General features: G+C 52.8%; 1 protein-coding gene across 1 annotated transcript in view; it reads right to left on the reverse strand.

Annotated features, from left to right (window-relative positions):
- Window positions 1–1,568: 1,568 nt before the first annotated feature.
- GBX1 (gastrulation brain homeobox 1) overlaps window positions 1,569–21,688 on the reverse strand; it is a 40,481-nt gene continuing 20,361 nt past the window's right edge. Inside the window, exon 2 of the mRNA XM_083186520.1 lies at window positions 1,569–2,324. Coding sequence (XP_083042646.1) covers window positions 1,822–2,324 — 503 coding nt within the window. The 3' untranslated portion in view covers window positions 1,569–1,821. The remainder of the gene's footprint in view (window positions 2,325–21,688) is intronic.

Genomic DNA, 21,688 nt, shown 5'->3' on the forward strand with positions numbered 1-21,688 from the left:
CCCCATCTATTTACACCCCATATCAGGAGACCCCGGACAGCCTCCCCATCTATTTACAGCCTCCCCATCTATTTACACCCCATATCAGGAGACCCCGGACAGCCTCCCCATCTACTTACACGCACCCCATATCAGGAGACCCCGGACAGCCTCCCCATCTATTTACAGCCTCCCTATCTATTTACACCCCATATCAGGAGACCCCGGACAGCCTCCCCATCTACTTACACGCACCCCATATCAGGAGACCCCGGACAGCCTCCCCATCTATTTACAGCCTCCCTATCTATTTATACCCCATATCAGGAGACCCCGGACAGCCTCCCCATCTACTTACAGCCTCCCCATCTATTTACAGCCTCCCCATCTACTTACAGCCTCCCCATCTATTTACACCCCATATCAGGAGACCCCCGGACAGCCTCCCCATCTATTTACAGCCTCCCCATCTACTTACAGCCTCCCCATCTACTTACAGCCTCCCCATCTATTTACACCCCATATCAGGAGACCCCGGACAGCCTCCCCATCTATTTACAGCCTCCCCATCTATTTACAGCCTCCCCATCTACTTACAGCCTCCCCATCTATTTACACCCCATATCAGGAGACCCCGGACAGCCTCCCCATCTATTTACAGCCTCCCCATCTACTTACAGCCTCCCCATCTACTTACAGCCTCCCCATCTACTTACAGCCTCCCCATCTACTTACACCCCATATCATGAGACTCCGGACAGTCTCCCCATCTACTTACAGCCTCCCCATCTATTTACAGCCTCCCCATCTACTTACACCCCATATCAGGAGACCCCGGACAGTCTCCCCATCTACTTACAGCCTCCCCATCTATTTACAGCCTCCCCATCTACTTACAGCCTCCCCATCTATTTACAGTCTCCCCATCTACTTACAGCCTCCCCATCTATTTACAGCCTCCCTATCTATTTATACCCCATATCAGGAGACCCCGGACAGCCTCCCCATCTACTTACAGCCTCCCCATCTACTTACAGCCTCCCCATCTACTTACAGCCTCCCCATCTACTCACAGCCTCCCCATCTACTCACAGCCTCCCCATCTACTCACAGCCTCCCCATCTACTCACAGCCTCCCCATCTACTTACAGCCTCCCCATCTACTAACAGCCTCCCCATCTACTTACACCCCATATCAGGAGACCCCCAGACAGCCTCCCCATCTACTTACAGCCTCCCCATCTACTTACAGCCTCCCCATCTACTTACAGCCTCCCCATCTATTTACACCCCATATCAGGAGACCCCCGGACAGCCTCCCCATCTATTTACAGCCTCCCCATCTACTTGCAGCCTCCCCATCTACTTGCAGCCTCCCCATCTACTTACAGCCTCCCCATCTACTTACAGCCTCCCCATCTACTTACAGCCTCCCCATCTACTTACAGCCTCCCCATCTACTTACAGCCTCCCCATCTACTTGCAGCCTCCCCATCTACTTGCAGCCTCCCCATCTACTTACAGCCTCCCCATCTACTTACAGCCTCCCCATCTACTTCCATCTTCTGCTACGGACACAAGGACAGAGACACGGAACATTCATTATATATTGTTATGTCAGGTGATACAGCAATACAGGTGGAAGCCATGTGTCTGATCTCATTGTCCTATGTACGACCATCATGGCTGTGTGACACTACTGTCCAGTCCACCAGAGTTCATGACATGTAGATTATGTTTTAGCCCTCACATCCGACTGTCCGCAATGTGGGGACTCCAAGGTCCATTCATCATTAGAGTTCTATTGACCTACTTCTCTTCCTTCATGGGCCTTGTGCCCATCTATGGCCGAGCCCCATCCACCTGTTGTGTCCTGACAGTAAAGCGGTTCACATGCACTGGGATGGGCACCACGATTTTTGGGTTGCGGACAGGCTCGCCTGTGCGGCTGCTGACATTCCCAGCTTTGATACGTTTCCATTTGGCTCTGCGGTTCTGAAACCAAATCTTCACCTGTACCTCACTGAGCTTGAGGCTGTGGGCGATCTGAGACCTCTCGGTGAGAGACAGGTACTTCTTGCAATGGAACTCTTTCTCCAGCTCCAATAACTGCTCGCTGGTGAATGCTGTCCTACGTCTCCGGCTTTTCCCTGGAGTTCCTGTCCCATCTCTCCCCTGCTCCGGAGAGACGCTCTTTCCCTTTATCCTGGGCCTGTCCGGGCTGTGGTCCAAGAGATTCTCTTCACAGCTGTCCCCACTGCTATCTTCATCATGGTCACTACAGCCTGGATCCGAGCTCTTCCCCTCCAGCTTCTCCTCATCGGAGCTGTACAACTTCCCATCACCTGTAGGTACAAAGTAAAGGTGGGATCAGGTCAGGCCAAGTAATGAGTAGCAGGGACTGTACAGCATACCATGGGACACAGCAGATAGTTACACATAGGGTGGATCTTACTCCTAGATCACCTGTCCGAATGGTGGGAAGGAGGAAGCAGATGCTCTATGGTCCTGTCCTCTAATACATGACTATGGTCCTGTCCTCTAATACATGACTATGGTCCTGTCCTCTAATACATGACTATGGTCCTGTCCTCTAATACATGACTATGGTCCTGTCCTCTAATACATGACTATGGTCCTGTCCTCTAATACATGACTATGGTCCTGTCCTCTAATACATGACTATGGTCCTGTCCTCTAATACATGACTATGGTCCTGTCCTCTAATACATGACTATGGTCCTGTCCTCTAATACATGACTATTGGTCAGAGCTGTGGAGAGACCTAGTAACTACCGAGCCGCTGGCTCCTCCCGGCCATTACAGCACCATTGTGTAGATTTGGTTTAGATTTACAGGAGATGTATTCTCCAACAATATATCGGTATGTTCCTATGTCTTACACCAATAACCAGAAATGGGCAGCCCCGTTACCACGGAATATCTGTCATTGGTAAATGAGGTACCAGGGCATGTATAAACGCAGAGGTGCAGATCAGAATTAGGACAGATGGAATACATCGATATTGGGAATAGATATCCCTCCCCCTGATTGTAAATCAGGGAACTAGATGTGCTAGATATTGTTATATGTATCTGGCACAGAAGGTATTAGGGCTAATAGTCTATATAAATAACTGAGACATGAGCCTAGAACATCGTGATGTAACGTCTCACTGAGCAGGGATATCCCAGAACATTGCTTATTGTACCTACTATCCAAATAGAAACTGGAGAAGAAGAAGAATGGTGGAGCTTCAGATGACCTGTTTATTAATGTAGCCTAGAGCTGGGGCAGCCAACCCTAGCCCTCGAGAGCTACCAACAGTGCATGTTTTCCAGGTCTCCTCACAGAATCACAAGTGAGCTAATTAGCTCCATCTGTCTATCTTTTAAAACGTGTCAGTGATTAATGAGTGCAGCTGTGCAGCAGCTAGGTTGTCTGGAAAGTGTGCACTGTTGGTAGCTCTCGAGGGCTAGGGTTGGCTACCACTGGGCTAGATAGTGACAGCACGCAGTTATGTGGCACATAGTGACAGCACCCAGTTATATCGCACACAGTGACAGCACCCAGTTATGTCGCACACAGTGACAGCACCCAGTTATGTCGCACACAGTGACAGCACCCAGTTATGTCGCACACAGTGACAGCACCCAGTTATATCGCACAGTGACAGCACCCAGTTATATCGCACAGTGACAGCACCCAGTTATGTGACACACAGTGACAGCACCCAGTTGTATCGCACACATTGACAGCACCCAGTTATATCGCACACAGTGACAGCACCCAGTTATATCGCACACAGTGACAGCACCCAGTTATGTCGCACACAGTGACAGTACCCAGTTATGTCGCACACAGTGACAGCACCCAGTTATATCGCACACAGTGACAGCACCCAGTTATGTCGCACACAGTGACAGCACCCAGTTATGTGGCACACAGTGACAGCACCCAGTTATGTCGCACACAGTGACAGCACCAAGTTATGTCGCACACACAGTGACAGCACCCAGTTATGTCGCACACAGTGACAGCACCCAGTTATGTGGCACACAGTGACAGCACCCAGTTATGTGGCACACAGTGACAGCACCCAGTTATATCGCACACAGTGACAGCACCCAGTTATATCGCACACAGTGACAGCACCCAGTTATATCGCACAGTGACAGCACCCAGTTATATCGCACAGTGACAGCACCCAGTTATGTGGCACATAGTGACAGCACCCAGTTATATCGCACACAGTGACAGCACCCAGTTATGTGGCACACAGTGACAGCACCCAGTTATATCGCACAGTGACAGCACCCAGTTATGTCGCACACAGTGACAGCACCCAGTTATGTCGCACACAGTGACAGCACCCAGTTATGTCGCACACAGTGACAGCACCCAGTTATGTCGCACACAGTGACAGCACCCAGTTATGTCGCACACAGTGACAGCACCCAGTTATGTCGCACACAGTGACAGCACCCAGTTATGTCGCACACAGTGACAGCACCCAGTTATGTCGCACACAGTGACAGCACCCAGTTATGTCGCACACAGTGACAGCACCCAGTTATGTCGCACACAGTGACAGCACCCAGTTATGTCGCACACAGTGACAGCACCCAGTTATGTCGCACACAGTGACAGCACCCAGTTATATCTCACACAGTGACAGCACCCAGTTATATCGCACACAGTGACAGCACCCAGTTATGTCGCACAGTGACAGCACCCAGTTATGTCGCACACAGTGACAGCACCCAGTTATGTCGCACACAGTGACAGCACCCAGTTATGTCGCGCACAGTGACAGCACCCAGTTATGTCGCGCACAGTGACAGCACCCAGTTATGTCGCACACAGTGACAGCACCCAGTTATATCGCACACAGTGACAGCACCCAGTTATATCGCACACAGTGACAGCACCCAGTAATGTCGCACACAGTGACAGCACCCAGTTATGTCGCACACAGTGACAGCACCCAGTTATGTCGCACACAGTGACAGCACCCAGTTATATCGCACACAGTGACAGCACCCAGTTATGTCGCACACAGTGACAGCACCCAGTTATGTCGCACACAGTGACAGCACCCAGTTATATCGCACACAGTGACAGCACCCAGTTATATCGCACAGTGACAGCACCCAGTTATATCGCACAGTGACAGCACCCAGTTATGTGACAGAACTTGTTCATGTCGATGTTTGGTGTTGACCTATTGACTGTCGAATTAAAGACAATGTAGATCCTTTATATGGGGGGACGGTCCCCCGCATGCTTATTAGCAGTACAGATATAGGGCAAGATGTACAACCAACCAATCAGCTCCTGTCATGTTACAGGCTGAGTTTGACAAATAAAAGTTAGGAGCTGATTGGCTGGTGGTTTATCACTCTCCATTTTATCACTTTTCAAGGCTCAGTACATCTTGCCCCATGTGACCCCAGGGCATGGTACTCTCCCAGAATGGCCAGGAGGGTCCCGGAAATAGGTCCCCCTACCAGTCTCCCAGAAAGGGCAACCCTCCCAGAGAGCCGCCCGGCTCCCGCCTTCCCCCCCCCTCCCTCGGTAGGGGGTCCATGGGTCAAATGATCTAAATTGCATAATGTTAGTCCTGAAATAACGGCACTGTGGGTGGCATGGCTAAAGTGACATTGCACATTATGCCACACACAGCAATGCCCATTACATATTATGCCATATACCAAAATACCCATTACACCACACACCATAATGCCCATTACCCATGATTCCACACACCGTAATGTCCATTATATATTATGTCACATAGCTGTGCTTACCCATATGCTCATTGCCAGCAGTTACATTCTCCTTGCCGGGGGGTTACAAGCTCCTTTTCAAGGGGGGCGATTACATGCTCCTTGCAACAGGGATGACATGCTCATTGCGACTGGGATTACATGCTCTTTTGCCATAGGGATTACAAGGTCTTTGCCCCAAATAAGGGCATAGACGTAAAGACCAGTGGTTCCCAAAAAGTGTGCCCCCAATATACAGAGAAGCCTTGACGCGGCTTGGGGGCATATCATACACCTGCGCAGGTATATGTAACCAATATCTCTGCATTCTATTATCATGTAGTGTTCTAGACTGGTTACTAATACTATTCAATGTGCCGGGGGAACCAATGTCTTGTTACTTACTGTGTGCCGTGGCTCCCTGGGGTGCCTCGGGACACTTGCAGGGGTGCCTCGGGTTGTTGGTCCAGGACCAATTAAAATGATTTATGATCAATTATTTCTGGACAAGACCAGTGCTGGTGGCTGCCAATCATAAAATGTGTCCAATCAGAACCAAATCCTGCCCTTTACCACAGAACTGAACCTAAGAAGCACATATACACACAATCTACTTACTTTGTATATATATATATATATATATATTTTATGGGCCATGGAGTGCCGTGGAAATATTCTGATACTCTAGGGTGCTGTGATTCATAAAAAGGTTGGGAATCCCTGTGTCACCAACCAACTAGTCGCCTTTTCAGATACGTCAATATGAGCAGCTCCGGCCGTGACTGGGGTCCACTTCGGACACACGAGTCCCCTCTATGAGGTATACTGCCACCAGCAGGCTTGATTTAGCGCTGTCAAAATTGCACAAGATACGCCTTGCTCGCACCTGACCACACAATACAGTATAAAACAAAGGTAACGCTGACCACTCTTCTTTGGCTTAAAGGTCCTAAGAACACAGAATCAGAAATTGGGAATATGTATTATTTATTCCTAGAAATACTACAGAGCTTTAGTGATAAAAATGGTTACAAGATATTACAATGATTGTTAATGGTACACACATGGATACAACTCAAACAAAATAAAAGGGAAAAATGACAGAACACTGGGCCAGATTCTCTAAGCTTCAAAAGTGATAAAATGAAGAGTGATAAACAGCCAGCCAATCAGCTCCTACCTGCCAGGTCACAGACTGTGTTTGAAAAATGGTACTGGTTCTGTAGTGGGGGGGATTTTCACCTGAATCAAACGGGTCGCTTCCAGCCAGCTTGCTGTTCCCCCAAGAAATAACAAGCTGCTATATGAGTGGTTTGTACACATTCCCCAAGTGATAAGAGACCTTTAGTGGAGGGGCGGAGCACCTTTGGTTTGTTGCCTGGACACTATTGCTCTAACCCCAATCTGGTTTATGAGGGGTCTCAGATCTTATCTGACATCCTAACTTCAGAGAATTCTACAGATGGTCACTCTAAGGGAATGTCCACAGTGCTTACACTCGGCAGGGGTCACATTAAGGTTACACACATACTACATGACATGCCCTGATCTCACACATAATAATAGCAGACATGGTTGTACAAACAAGACCAGACATACATTGATCTCACACATAATAATAACAGGAGGCATGCTTTATTCCATCCATCACCTGATCGGATCGCGACACCCTGGTATAGACATACAAACAGGAGGGGGGATAGATGGATGGGAGGGTAGGAACATATAGAGAGGGACAGATGGGAGGGGCATAGATAGCGTGACAGATGGGAGGGGGTATAGAGTGAGTGACAGATGGGAGGGGGTATAGAGTGAGTGACAGATGGGAGGGGGTATAGAGTGAGTGACAGATGGGAGGGGGTATAGAGAGAGTGACAGATGGGAGGGGGTATAGAGTGAGTGACAGATGGGAGGGGGTATAGAGTGAGTGACAGATGGGAGGGGGTATAGAGTGAGTGACAGATGGGAGGGGTTATAGAGTGAGTGACAGATGGGAGGGGGTATAGAGTGAGTGACAGATGGGAGGGGGTATAGAGTGAGTGACAGATGGGAGGGGGTATAGAGTGAGTGACAGATGGGAGGGGTTATAGAGTGAGTGACAGATGGGAGGGAGTATAGAGTGAGTGACAGATGGGAGGGGGTATAGAGTGAGTGACAGATGGGAGGGGGTATAGAGTGAGTGACAGATGGGAGGGGGTATAGAGTGAGTGACAGATGGGAGGGGGTATAGAGTGAGTGACAGATGGGAGGGGGTATAGAGTGAGTGACAGATGGGAGGGGGTATAGAGTGAGTGACAGATGGGAGGGGGTATAGAGTGAGTGACAGATGGGAGGGGGTATAGAGTGAGTGACAGATGGGAGGGGGTATAGAGTGAGTGACAGATGGGAGGGGGTATAGAGTGAGTGACAGATGGGAGGGGGTATAGAGTGAGTGACAGATGGGAGGGGGTATAGAGTGAGTGACAGATGGGAGGGGGTATAGAGTGAGTGACAGATGGGAGGGGGTATAGAGTGAGTGACAGATGGGAGGGGGTATAGAGTGAGTGACAGACTGGAGGGGGTATAGAGTAAGTGACAGACTGGAGGGGGTATAGAGTGAGTGACAGATGGGAGGGGGTATAGAGTGAATGACAGATGGGAGGGGGTATAGAGTGAGTGACAGATGGGAGGGGGTATAGAGTGAGTGACAGATGGGAGGGGGTATAGAGTGAGTGACAGACGGGAGGGGGTATAGAGAGAGTGACAGACGGGAGGGGGTATAGAGTGAGTGACAGACTGGAGGGGGTATAGAGTGAGTGACAGATGGGAGGGGGTATAGAGTGAGTGACAGATGGGAGGGGGTATAGAGTGAGTGACAGATGGGAGGGGGTATAGAGTGAGTGACAGATGGGAGGGGGTATAGAGTGAGTGACAGATGGGAGGGGGTATAGAGTGAGTGACAGACGGGAGGGGGTATAGAGTAAGTGACAGACTGGAGGGGGTATAGAGTAAGTGACAGATGGGAGGGGGTATAGAGTGAGTGACAGATGGGAGGGGGTATAGAGTGAGTGACAGATGGGAGGGGGTATAGAGTGAGTGACAGATGGGAGGGGGTATAGAGTGAGTGACAGATGGGAGGGGGTATAGAGTGAGTGACAGATGGGAGGGGGTATAGAGAAAGTGACAGATGGGAGGGGGTATAGAGTGAGTGACAGATGGGAGGGAGTATAGAGTGAGTGACAGATGGGAGGGGGTATAGAGTGAGTGACAGATGGGAGGGGTTATAGAGTGAGTGACAGATGGGAGGGAGTATAGAGTGAGTGACAGATGGGAGGGGGTATAGAGTGAGTGACAGATGGGAGGGGGTATAGAGTGAGTGACAGATGGGAGGGAGTATAGAGTGAGTGACAGATGGGAGGGGGTATAGAGTGAGTGACAGATGGGAGGGGGTATAGAGTGAGTGACAGATGGGAGGGGGTATAGAGAAAGTGACAGATGGGAGGGGGTATAGAGTGAGTGACAGATGAGTGACAGATGGGAGGGGGTATAGAGAAAGTGACAGATGGGAGGGAGTATAGAGTGAGTGACAGATGGGAGGGAGTATAGAGTGAGTGACAGATGGGAGGGAGTATAGAGTGAGTGACAGATGGGAGGGGGTATAGAGAAAGTGACAGATGGGAGGGGGTATAGAGTGAGTGACAGATGGGAGGGGGTATAGAGTGAGTGACAGATGGGAGGGGGTATAGAGTGAGTGACAGATGGGAGGGGGTATAGAGTGAGTGACAGATAGGAGGGAACAGATAGAGAGGGATGGATGGGAGGGGGTATAGAGTGAGTGACAGATGGGAGGGGGTATAGAGTGAGTGACAGATGGGAGGGGGTATAGAGTGAGTGACAGATGGGAGGGGGTATAGAGTGAGTGACAGATGGGAGGGAGTATAGAGTGAGTGACAGATAGGAGGGAACAGATAGAGAGGGATGGATGGGAGGGAGTATAGAGTGAGTGACAGATGGGAGGGAGTATAGAGTGAGTGACAGATGGGAGGGAGTATAGAGTGAGTGACAGATGGGAGGGAGTATAAAGTGAGTGACAGATGGGAGGGAGTATAGAGTGAGTGACAGATGGGAGGGAGTATAGAGTGAGTGACAGATGGGAGGGGCAGATGCTATGGGGTCGGTAGTTTTAGAGGCCCTGGTTTGTTATTTGAATATCTTCCGTTACTGTAGCTTACACAGCCCCCACCCCCACAACAATGAACAAGGCCACTCACCCGAATCAGACCCTGAGCTGTTTGGGGACCAATTGTAGGAAATCTGTGATCACCATCAGCAGCCCTCTTACAGGCCAGACCCCCCCCCCCCCCCCCCGGACTGTCTCTCAACGCAGCCTCCAGTCCCCTGAGGATCGGCCCCCACTGTAGCCTCCAGCCCCATCCAGGACCAGCTCCTGCGGAAGACCCCAGACCGCGGAAGACCAACTCCCACCGTGGCCTCCAGACCTCCCAAGGACTCGTTCCCACTGCAGTTGTAGGGGGTTGGGATCATTAGGTCGACACCATTAGGTCGACATGGTTCTAGGTCGACATGGTTCTAGGTCAAAAGGTCATTATTTCGACAGGTCATTATTTAGACAATGTGTAGGTCGACAGTAAAAAGGTTGACATTGGGGTTTTCACAGTTTTTTTAACCTGAATGCCAAGACAGTCGACATGGACACAGTTTAGAGTGCACCGCATCCCCTCACATCGCTCGCTTCGCTCGGCACACTATTTTATTCTCCCAACACACCCCAAGTGGATGGTAGGGCATGAAATACCACCTGTCGGCACGTCAGCTCAAAATACAGTGAAAACCCCCATGTCGTCCTAGACACTGTCGAACTAATGACCTGTCGAACTAATGACCTTTTGACCTAGAACCATGTCAACCTTTTCCCATGTCGACCTTTTCCCATGTTGACCATTATGCTGTAGACCAAATGACCGTATCCCAGTTTTAAGCCCCCTCCCCAAACTTATGCTGGCTGTCCAACCAGTCCAGTTCCTGGCTCTGCACGCTGTCTGACACCTGCAGTAGTGCAGGTGGTGTGTGGCTGACAGACTCTACAAGCACAAGCAGTGAGCTTCTGTCAGCTGCGCACCACTGGTGCAGCCGATAGCTTCCCTCCCTCCCTCCCAATAACTAGACAGCCGGAGCCTCTACCTGGCCTGGGGATGATAAATAAAAATATTTCAAAAAATAGAAAATATAGAGGTAGCAGGGGATTGTCTGGGTGTGGCCAGTACTGTCTGGGTGTAAGCAGTGCAGTATGAGTGTGGCCAGTACTGTCTGGGTGTGAGCAGTGCAGTATGGGTGTGGCCAGTACTGTCTGGGTGTGAGCATTGCAGTATACGTGTGGCCAGTGATGTCTGGGTGTGAGCAGTGCAGTATGGGTGTGGCCAGTACTGTCTGGGTGTGAGCAGTGCAGTATGGGTGTGGCCAGTGAGGCCTGTGTGTGAGCAGTGCAGTATGGGTGTGGCCAGTGAGGTCTGGGTGTGAGCAGTGCAGTATGGGTGTGGCCAGTGAGGTCTGGGTGTGAGCAGTGCAGTATGGGTGTGGCCAGTGATGTCTGGGTGTGAGCAGTGCAGTATGGGTGTGGCCAGTACTGTATGGGTGTGAGCAGTGCAGTATGGGTGTGGCCAGTGAAGCCTGTGTGTGAGCAGTGCAGTGTGGGTGTGGCCAGTGAGGTCTGGGTGTGAGCAGTGCAGTATGGGTGTGGCCAGTGATGTCTGTGTGTGAGCAGTGCAGTATGGGTGTGGCCAGTACTGTCTGGGTGTGAGCAGTGCAGTATGAGTGTGGCCAGTACTGTCTGGGTGTGAGCAGTGCAGTATGGGTGTGGCCAGTACTGTCTGGGTGTGAGCATTGCAGTATACGTGTGGCCAGTGATGTCTGGGTGTGAGCAGTGCAGTATGGGTGTGGCCAGTACTGTCTGGGTGTGAGCAGTGCAGTATGGGTGTGGCCAGTGAGGCCTGTGTGTGAGCAGTGCAGTATGGGTGTGGCCAGTGAGGTCTGGGTGTGAGCAGTGCAGTATGGGTGTGGCCAGTGAGGTCTGGGTGTGAGCAGTGCAGTATGGGTGTGGCCAGTGATGTCTGGGTGTGAGCAGTGCAGTATGGGTGTGGCCAGTACTGTATGGGTGTGAGCAGTGCAGTATGGGTGTGGCCAGTGAAGCCTGTGTGTGAGCAGTGCAGTGTGGGTGTGGCCAGTGAGGTCTGGGTGTGAGCAGTGCAGTATGGGTGTGGCCAGTGATGTCTGGGTGTGAGCAGTGCAGTATGGGTGTGGCCAGTACTGTCTGGGTGTGAGCAGTGCAGTATAGGTGTGGCCAGTGATGTCTGGGTGTGAGCAGTGCAGTATGCGTGTGACCAGTACTGTCTGGGTGTGAGCAGTGCAGTATAGGTGTGGCCAGTGATGTCTGGGTGTGAGCAGTGCAGTATGGGTGTGGCCAGTACTGTCTGGGTGTGAGCAGTGCAGTATGTGTGGCCAGTGAGGCCTGTGTGTGAGCAGTGCAGTATGGGTGTGGCCAGTGAGGTCTGGGTGTGAGCAGTGCAGTATGGGTGTGGCCAGTGAGGTATGGGTGTGAGCAGTGCAGTATGGGTGTGGCCAGTACTGTCTGGGTGTAAGCAGTGCAGTATGAGTGTGGCCAGTGATGTCTGGGTGTGAGCAGTGCAGTATGGGTGTGGCCAGTACTGTCTGGGTGTGAGCAGTGCAGTATGAGTGTGGCCAGTGATGTCTGGGTGTGAGCAGTGCAGTATGGGTGTGGCCAGTACTGTCTGGGTGTGAGCAGTGCAGTATGGGTGTGGCCAGTGAGGCCTGTGTGTAAGCAGTGCAGTATGGGTGTGGCCAGTGAGGTCTGGGTGTGAGCAGTGCAGTATGGGTGTGGCCAGTGATGTCTGGGTGTGAGCAGTGCAGTATGGGTGTGGCCAGTACTGTCTGGGTGTGAGCAGTGCAGTATAGGTGTGGCCAGTGATGTCTGGGTGTGAGCAGTGCAGTATGCGTGTGACCAGTACTGTCTGGGTGTGAGCAGTGCAGTATAGGTGTGGCCAGTGAGGTCTGGGTGTGAGCAGTGCAGTATGGGTGTGGCCAGTACTGTCTGGGTGTGAGCAGTGCAGTATGGGTGTGGCCAGTACTGTCTGGGTGTGAGCAATGCAGTATGGGTGTGGCCAGTGAGGCCTGTGTGTGAGCAGTGCAGTATGGGTGTGGCCAGTGAGGTCTGGGTGTGAGCAGTGCAGTATGGGTGTGGCCAGTGATGTCTGGGTGTGAGCAGTGCAGTATGGGTGTGGCCAGTACTGTCTGGGTGTGAGCAGTGCAGTATAGGTGTGGCCAGTGATGTCTGGGTGTGAGCAGTGCAGTATGGGTGTGGCCAGTGAGGCCTGTGTGTGAGCAGTGCAGTATGGGTGTGGCCAGTGAGGTCTGGGTGTGAGCAGTGCAGTATGGGTGTGGCCAGTGAGGTCTGGGTGTGAGCAGTGCAGTATGGGTGTGGCCAGTGATGTCTGGGTGTGAGCAGTGCAGTATGGGTGTGGCCAGTACTGTATGGGTGTGAGCAGTGCAGTATGGGTGTGGCCAGTGAAGCCTGTGTGTGAGCAGTGCAGTGTGGGTGTGGCCAGTGAGGTCTGGGTGTGAGCAGTGCAGTATGGGTGTGGCCAGTGATGTCTGGGTGTGAGCAGTGCAGTATGGGTGTGGCTAGTACTGTCTGGGTGTGAGCAGTGCAGTATAGGTGTGGCCAGTGATGTCTGGGTGTGAGCAGTGCAGTATGCGTGTGACCAGTACTGTCTGGGTGTGAGCAGTGCAGTATAGGTGTGGCCAGTGATGTCTGGGTGTGAGCAGTGCAGTATGTGTGGCCAGTGAGGCCTGTGTGTGAGCAGTGCAGTATGGGTGTGGCCAGTGAGGTCTGGGTGTGAGCAGTGCAGTATGGGTGTGGCCAGTGAGGTATGGGTGTGAGCAGTTCAGTATGGGTGTGGCCAGTGATGTCTGGGTGTGAGCAGTGCAGTATAGGTGTGGCCAGTGATGTCTGGGTGTGAGCAGTGCAGTATGCGTGTGACCAGTACTGTCTGGGTGTGAGCAGTGCAGTATAGGTGTGGCCAGTGATGTCTGGGTGTGAGCAGTGCAGTATGTGTGGCCAGTGAGGCCTGTGTCTGAGCAGTGCAGTATGGGTGTGGCCAGTGAGGTCTGGGTGTGAGCAGTGCAGTATGGGTGTGGCCAGTGAGGTATGGGTGTGAGCAGTTCAGTATGGGTGTGGCCAGTACTGTCTGGGTGTAAGCAGTGCAGTATGAGTGTGGCCAGTGATGTCTGGGTGTGAGCAGTGCAGTATGGGTGTGGCCAGTGAGGCCTGTGTGTGAGCAGTGCAGTATGGGTGTGGCCAGTGAGGTCTGGGTGTGAGCAGTGCAGTATGGGTGTGGCCAGTGATGTCTGGGTGTGAGCAGTGCAGTATGGGTGTGGCCAGTGAGGTCTGGGTGTGAGCAGTGCAGTATGGGTGTGGCCAGTGATGTCTGGGTGTGAGCAGTGCAGTATGGGTGTGGCCAGTACTGTCTGGGTGTGAGCAGTGCAGTATAGGTGTGGCCAGTGATGTCTGGGTGTGAGCAGTGCAGTATGGGTGTGGCCAGTGAGGCCTGTGTGTGAGCAGTGCAGTATGGGTGTGGCCAGTGAGGTCTGGGTGTGAGCAGTGCAGTATGGGTGTGGCCAGTGAGGTCTGGGTGTGAGCAGTGCAGTATGGGTGTGGCCAGTGATGTCTGGGTGTGAGCAGTGCAGTATGGGTGTGGCCAGTACTGTATGGGTGTGAGCAGTGCAGTATGGGTGTGGCCAGTGAAGCCTGTGTGTGAGCAGTGCAGTGTGGGTGTGGCCAGTGAGGTCTGGGTGTGAGCAGTGCAGTATGGGTGTGGCCAGTGATGTCTGGGTGTGAGCAGTGCAGTATGGGTGTGGCCAGTACTGTCTGGGTGTGAGCAGTGCAGTATAGGTGTGGCCAGTGATGTCTGGGTGTGAGCAGTGCAGTATGCGTGTGACCAGTACTGTCTGGGTGTGAGCAGTGCAGTATAGGTGTGGCCAGTGATGTCTGGGTGTGAGCAGTGCAGTATGTGTGGCCAGTGAGGCCTGTGTCTGAGCAGTGCAGTATGGGTGTGGCCAGTGAGGTCTGGGTGTGAGCAGTGCAGTATGGGTGTGGCCAGTGAGGTATGGGTGTGAGCAGTTCAGTATGGGTGTGGCCAGTACTGTCTGGGTGTAAGCAGTGCAGTATGAGTGTGGCCAGTGATGTCTGGGTGTGAGCAGTGCAGTATGGGTGTGGCCAGTGAGGCCTGTGTGTGAGCAGTGCAGTATGGGTGTGGCCAGTGAGGTCTGGGTGTGAGCAGTGCAGTATGGGTGTGGCCAGTGATGTCTGGGTGTGAGCAGTGCAGTATGGGTGTGGCCAGTACTGTCTGGGTGTGAGCAGTGCAGTATAGGTGTGGCCAGTGATGTCTGGGTGTGAGCAGTGCAGTATGCGTGTGACCAGTACTGTCTGGGTGTGAGCAGTGCAGTATAGGTGTGGCCAGTGAGGTCTGGGTGTGAGCAGTGCAGTATGGGTGTGACCAGTGCATACCCTCCAACATCTGAGGGGAAGAATTCGGTACACAATAGGAAAGGGGGCGTGACCACTGGGAAAGGAGGTGTGGCCACTGGGAAAGGGGGCGTGGTAAAGCCTCCTTTCCTATACTTTCAATAGTAAGGTTTGTGTGCAGCCTGGCTGAGCACCCTGCCCAGCACCTGAGCTCATGTCACATGGGCCCTTATTCTGATCGGTGCGGATATATCCGCGTGCGTTCGGGCCGCCGATGTTTTGTGTCTGCGCATGTGCAGAGGCGTCTCTGCGCATGTGCGAGCGGGGCGTACGGCCAAATCCCGCATGATATGTGAACACTCCGAACAGGGGGTGGAGAGGGGCGTGAAGGGCTATTTGGGCTCATTACCATATGCATACGCCCCGCGTTTCATGGGAGTTCCCATGCAAACGCTGGGCGTACGTATGGTAATGCGGCCGTGACGCACGTGTAGGGGGCGGACATATGACATCGCCGGATGTCAGCTGCCCACCCAGATCCCTGCTTTTGCACGGAGAAATGTCCTTGTGGTCTGAGGTTGCGGGAGCTGGTGGACCACTCGGTCCTGCATTCGATGGTCTGCGACCATCGAATGATGGGGGAGGTTCCCTTAGATGGAGGAGGCGTATTCCATGAAAAATACACGTGCGGTCCGTTCGGCCAGCTTCTTACCGCATACGGACGGAGTTGGCGATCCGTATGGAAGGCGGGGTTTCGCACGCACGGTCCTGGCCGCATAATCGGCTCCGGCCGCACCGATCAGAATAAGGGCCATGGTTTGGTGGGCTGTTGGCATATTAAATAAGTATATTTAATATACATTTAATAAATAAGTATATTAAATATACTTATTTAAAATGCCAGCAGCCCACCAAGCCACCACGTGACATGAGCTGCAGCCTGCAGCAGGTCATGCGTCACACCACGATTTTAGAAGAGTCACTCGTCAAAACACGGAGCCGTGGAAAGTAACAGCCAGAGCCACACTTGCTGCACTTCACTTACAGTGTGTGCTGGCAGCTGACTCCGACCTCCGATGATATCGCTGGCGGCCGTGCAAGATGATCCCCCCCACAGTGTGTCTGGCGAGCGCCGGGGCTGGCCACCGTACCCCTCACTCAGTCAGCACTGCAGTTGATTTGCGCCTTTCCCATGAGTGTCAGGGTGCGCGTTGCCGGCGAGTGACGTCATGACGCACGTCACCGGCCCGCGCATTGCACTATTGGGAACAGGGTGAGCAGGGGGAGGAGAGGAGATAGTTTAGCCGGCGCAGTCTGTTGGTCCAGGCAGCCCACGGAGCCGGGGAAAGGATGAAGGTTAGCTACATTATGCGGCGAATGTGACCGCTGAAAAAGAGGTGTTGTGTGCAGATACGTGTGTTGTGTGTGTGTGTATGTGTTGTTCTCTATACTTACCCTCTTCCGGCCCGGCCACCCCGTTAATCATGATTCCCGCTGACTCCCCGCAATCCACCGATGCACAATCACTCCCCGGCAGCAGCGTTCAGTCCCCCTCCTCCGGCACTCGCCTCGGACAATGTACACAATTAGCATAGTGCTGCTGGGGGAGCAGGAAAACCATGTGATTCTCCCCCAGCGGCAATGCGCTGAATTATGTACATTGTACATTACGTACACTGCTGGCGCCGGGGAGTGACCGTGCATCGGTGGATTGCGGGGAGTCAGCGGGGATGGTGATGGGACATGGGCGCGGTGGGCGGCCCGGAGGAGAGTAAGTATAAAGCACAACACACACACAATCAACAACTGTATTATCCCGCCGCCGGCTACGCTGACAACGTACCTTAGACTACATTGAAAACATAGCATAACCGCGCGCCGTGATAATACACAAGCTTTTTTTCAACTGTAGGCAGGTATGTGGGGTTATATGATTGTTCTGCTCAATGTTAGACGCTCTGGAATACCTGGCGCCCATGGGTAGTACCTTCCATCCAGGGTGCGGGTCATACACTTGTTCCACCGCATCCCATCGCATCTTGTGGTGCCTAAAGTACCCTCTTCCAGCACCAGATGTTGCATGCCATCTGCGATGGCACATTGGGTTCTGAAAGAGGGCGGGCAGTTTCAGTAGCTCAGCACTGTGAAGGAGTGGTAGCGGGTGGCGGGGGTCAGTGGTGGCAGCAGAATTTGAAAACATAGTTTAAAACACTGGGTGACCCTCAGATATCTTGCAGTGCTGCACTTCGTTACTGCTCCACTTACCATGTATCGGCCCGGTGCCGCACTCCGTTACTGCTCCACTTACCATGCATCGGCCCGGTGCCGCACTCCGTTACTGCTCCACGTACCATGCATCGGCCCGATGCTGCACTTCGTTACTGCTCCACTTACCATGCATTGGCCCGGTGCCGCACTCCATTACTGCTCCACGTACCATGCATCGGCCCGATGCTGCACTTCGTTACTGCTCCACTTACCATGTATCGGCCCGGTGCCGCACTCCGTTACTGCACCACTTACCATGCATCGGCCCGATGCTTCACTTCGTTACTGCTCTACTTACCATGCATCGGACTGGTGCCGCACTCCGTTACTGCGCCACTTACCATGCATCGGCCCAGTGCCGCATTCTGTTACTGCTCCACTTACCATGCATCAGCCCGATGCTGCACTTTGTTACTGCTCCACTTACCATGCATCGGCCCGATGCCGCACTCCACTAGTGCTTCGCTCATTATGCATCGGCCCGGTGCCTCACCATCCACTACTGCTCCACTTGCCATGTGTCAGCCCAGTGCCTCACCATCCACTACTGCTCCGCTCACCATGCGAATTGGCCCGGTGCCTCACCAACCACTACTGCTCCACTCGCCATGAATCGTCCCGGTGCATCACCATCCACTACTGCTCCGCTCACCATGCATCGGCCCGGTGCCTCACCATCCACTACTGCTCCGCTCACCATGCATTTGCCCAGTGCCTCACTTTGTCAACCATTTCCAGGAGTTACCAAAGTACATGCAGCAGGTCATATGTTACACAAGGGAGGAGCCTATGTTATACCACTGCCATAGAGTCTGCTAATAATGCAGCCCTGGGACTTTCTGACCATTGCATAGTCCACCTTCTCCCGATGTACACTAAGAAGATAAGGTCTGCAAAGGTCCAGGCCGGCTTCACCTGCACAGACTGTTGAGTCTTTGTTACCTCTGCTACTGACCTAGATGATGTAGTTACATCCTCAGTCAGCTTCTGTGAGGATCTGTGTGTACCATCCTACAACAACAACAAGCCATGGTTCGGCCGTCATCTCAGAAAGCTCCAGCAGGCAGCAGTGGGGAAAGGGCCCTGTACAATAAGGCCAGGAACTGCAAAAAAGCGATACACCAACAAGCTGATGAATAACCTCTCAGCCAATGACCTCTGGCAGTCTGGAAAGGCATGCAAGCCATTACCAGCTTTAAGAAATCACAAAGCTGAACAAGTTCTACTATAGATTCGACAAGGAAACACCGAGCATCATCCTTTCTCCCCATCACCCTGACCATCAGTTCCAGATGCTTCAGGTGGACCAAGGTGAGGTAGAAGCATTTGTTCAAAAGGCTCAAACTAAAAAAGGCTGACGACCCAGACAGAGTGTTGCCCTCTACTCTAAAGACCTGTGCTGCACAGCTTTCCCTCATCTTCACGGAGATCTATAACGCCTCAGATGAAATGTGCATGGCCCCCGTCTGCTTCAAATGCTCAATTATTGTCCCAGTCCCCAAGAAATCATCTGCGAAGGACCTAAATGACTACAGACCAATTTCACTGACACCAGTGGCCATGAAATCATTCGAAAGACTGGCACTGAGCCATCTGAGAGAAGCGACCAACTCCCATCTTGACTCTCTGCCGTTTTTGCCTACCGAGCAAATAGAAGCATCGAGGATGCAGTCAGCCTAGTGCTGCACTATATCCTTCCCACCTGGACCACCCCAGGCACCTACGCGAGCGTCCTATTCATCGACTTCAGCTTGGCATTTAATACAATTGCCCCCTGTATCCAGCAGCCCAAACTTATCTTCCTAGGAGTCCCAGAACCAACATGCTCCTGGATTGTGGACTCACCATGCATCGGGCCGGTGCATCAATCCACTAATGCTCCACTCACCATGCATCGGGCCGGTGCATCAATCCACTACTGCTCCACTCACCATGCATCGGGCCGGTGCATCAATCCACTAATGCTCCACTAACCATGCATCGGGCCGGTGCATCAATCCACTGATGCTCCACTCACCATGCATCGGGCCGGTGCATCAATCCAGTAATGCTCCACTCACCATGCATCGGGCCGGTGCATCAATCCACTAAAGCTCCACTCACCATGCATCGGGCCGGTGCATCAATCCACTGATGCTCCACTCACCATGCATCGGGCCGGTGCATCAATCCAATAATGCTCCACTCACCATGCATCGGGCCGGTGCATCAATCCACTACTGCTCCACTCACCATGCATCGGGCCGGTGCATCAATCCACTACTGCTCCACTCACCATGCATCGGGCCACTGCATCAATCCACTAATGCTCCACTCACCATGCATCGGGCCGGTGCATCAATCAAATAATGCTCCACTCACCATGCATCGGGCCGGTGCATCAATCCACTAATGCTCCACTCACCATGCATCGGGCCGCTGCATCAATCCACTAATGCTCCACTAACCATGCATCGGGCCGGTGCATCAATCCAGTAATGCTCCCCTAACCATGCATCGGGCCGGTGCATCAATCCACTACTGCTCCACTCACCATGCATCGGGCCGCTGCATCAATCCACTAATGCTCCACTCACCATGCATCGGGCCAGTGCATCAATCCACTAATGCTCCACTCACCATGCATCGGGCCACTGCATCAATCCACTACTGCTCCACTCACCATGCATCGGGCCGCTGCATCAATCCACTAATGCTCCACTAACCATGCATCGGGCCGGTGCATCAATCCACTAATGCTCCACTCACCATGCATCGGGCCGGTGCATCAATCCACTACTGCTCCCCTAACCATGCATCGGGCCAGTGCATCAATCCACTACTGCTCCACTCACCATGCATCGGGCCGGTGCATCAATCCACTAATGCTCCACTCACCATGCATCGGGCCGGTACACCAATCCACTAATGCTCCACTCACCATGCATAGGGCCAGTTCATCAATCCACTACTGCTCCACTCACCATGCATCGGGCCAGTGCATCAATCCACTAATGCTCAACTCACCATGCATCGGGCCGGTGCATCAATCCACTACTGCTCCACTCACCATGCATCGGGCCAGTGCATCAATCCACTAATGCTCCACTCACCATGCATCGGGCCACTGCATCAATCCACTAATGCTCCACTCACCATGCATCGGGCCGGTGCATCAATCCACTAATGCTCCACTCACCATGCATCGGGCCGGTGCATCAATCCACTACTGCTCCACTCACCATGCATCGGGCCAGTGCATCAATCCACTAATGCTCCACTCACCATGCATCGGGCCACTGCATCAATCCACTAATGCTCCACTCACCATGCATCGGGCCGGTGCATCAATCCACTAATGCTCCACTCACCATGCATCGGGCCGGTGCATCAATCCACTAATGCTCCACTCACCATGCATCGGGCCGGTGCATCAATCCACTAATGCTCCACTCACCATGCATCGGGCCGGTGCATCAATCCACTACTGCTCCACTCACCATGCATCGGGCCGGTGCATCAATCCACTAATGCTCCACTCACCATGCATCGGGCCGGTGCATCAATCCACTGATGCTCCACTCACCATGCATCGGGCCACTGCATCAATCCACTAATGCTCCACTCACCATGCATCGGGCCGGTGCATCAATCCACTAATGCTCCACTCACCATGCATCGGGCCACTGCATCAATCCACTAATGCTCCACTCACCATGCATCGGGCCACTGCATCAATCCACTAATGCTCCACTCACCATGCATCGGGCCACTGCATCAATCCACTACTGCTCCACTCACCATGCATCGGGCCAGTGCATCAATCCACTAATGCTCCACTCACCATGCATCGGGCCACTGCATCAATCCACTACTGCTCCACTAACCATGCAACGGGCCAGTGCATCAATACACTAAGGCTCCACTCACCATGCATCGGGCCACTGCATCAATCCACTAATGCTCCACTCACCATGCATCGGGCCACTGCATCAATCCACTAATGCTCCACTCACCATGCATCGGGCCACTGCATCAATCCACTAATGCTCCACTCACCATGCATCGGGCCACTGCATCAATCCACTAATGCTCCACTCACCATGCATCGGGCCGGTGCATCAATCCACTAATGCTCCACTCACCATGCATCGG

Source organism: Crinia signifera, chromosome 5, assembly GCF_055691185.1.
Source record: "Crinia signifera chromosome 5, ASM5569118v1, whole genome shotgun sequence".
NCBI classification, from domain to species: Eukaryota; Metazoa; Chordata; class Amphibia; order Anura; family Myobatrachidae; genus Crinia; species Crinia signifera.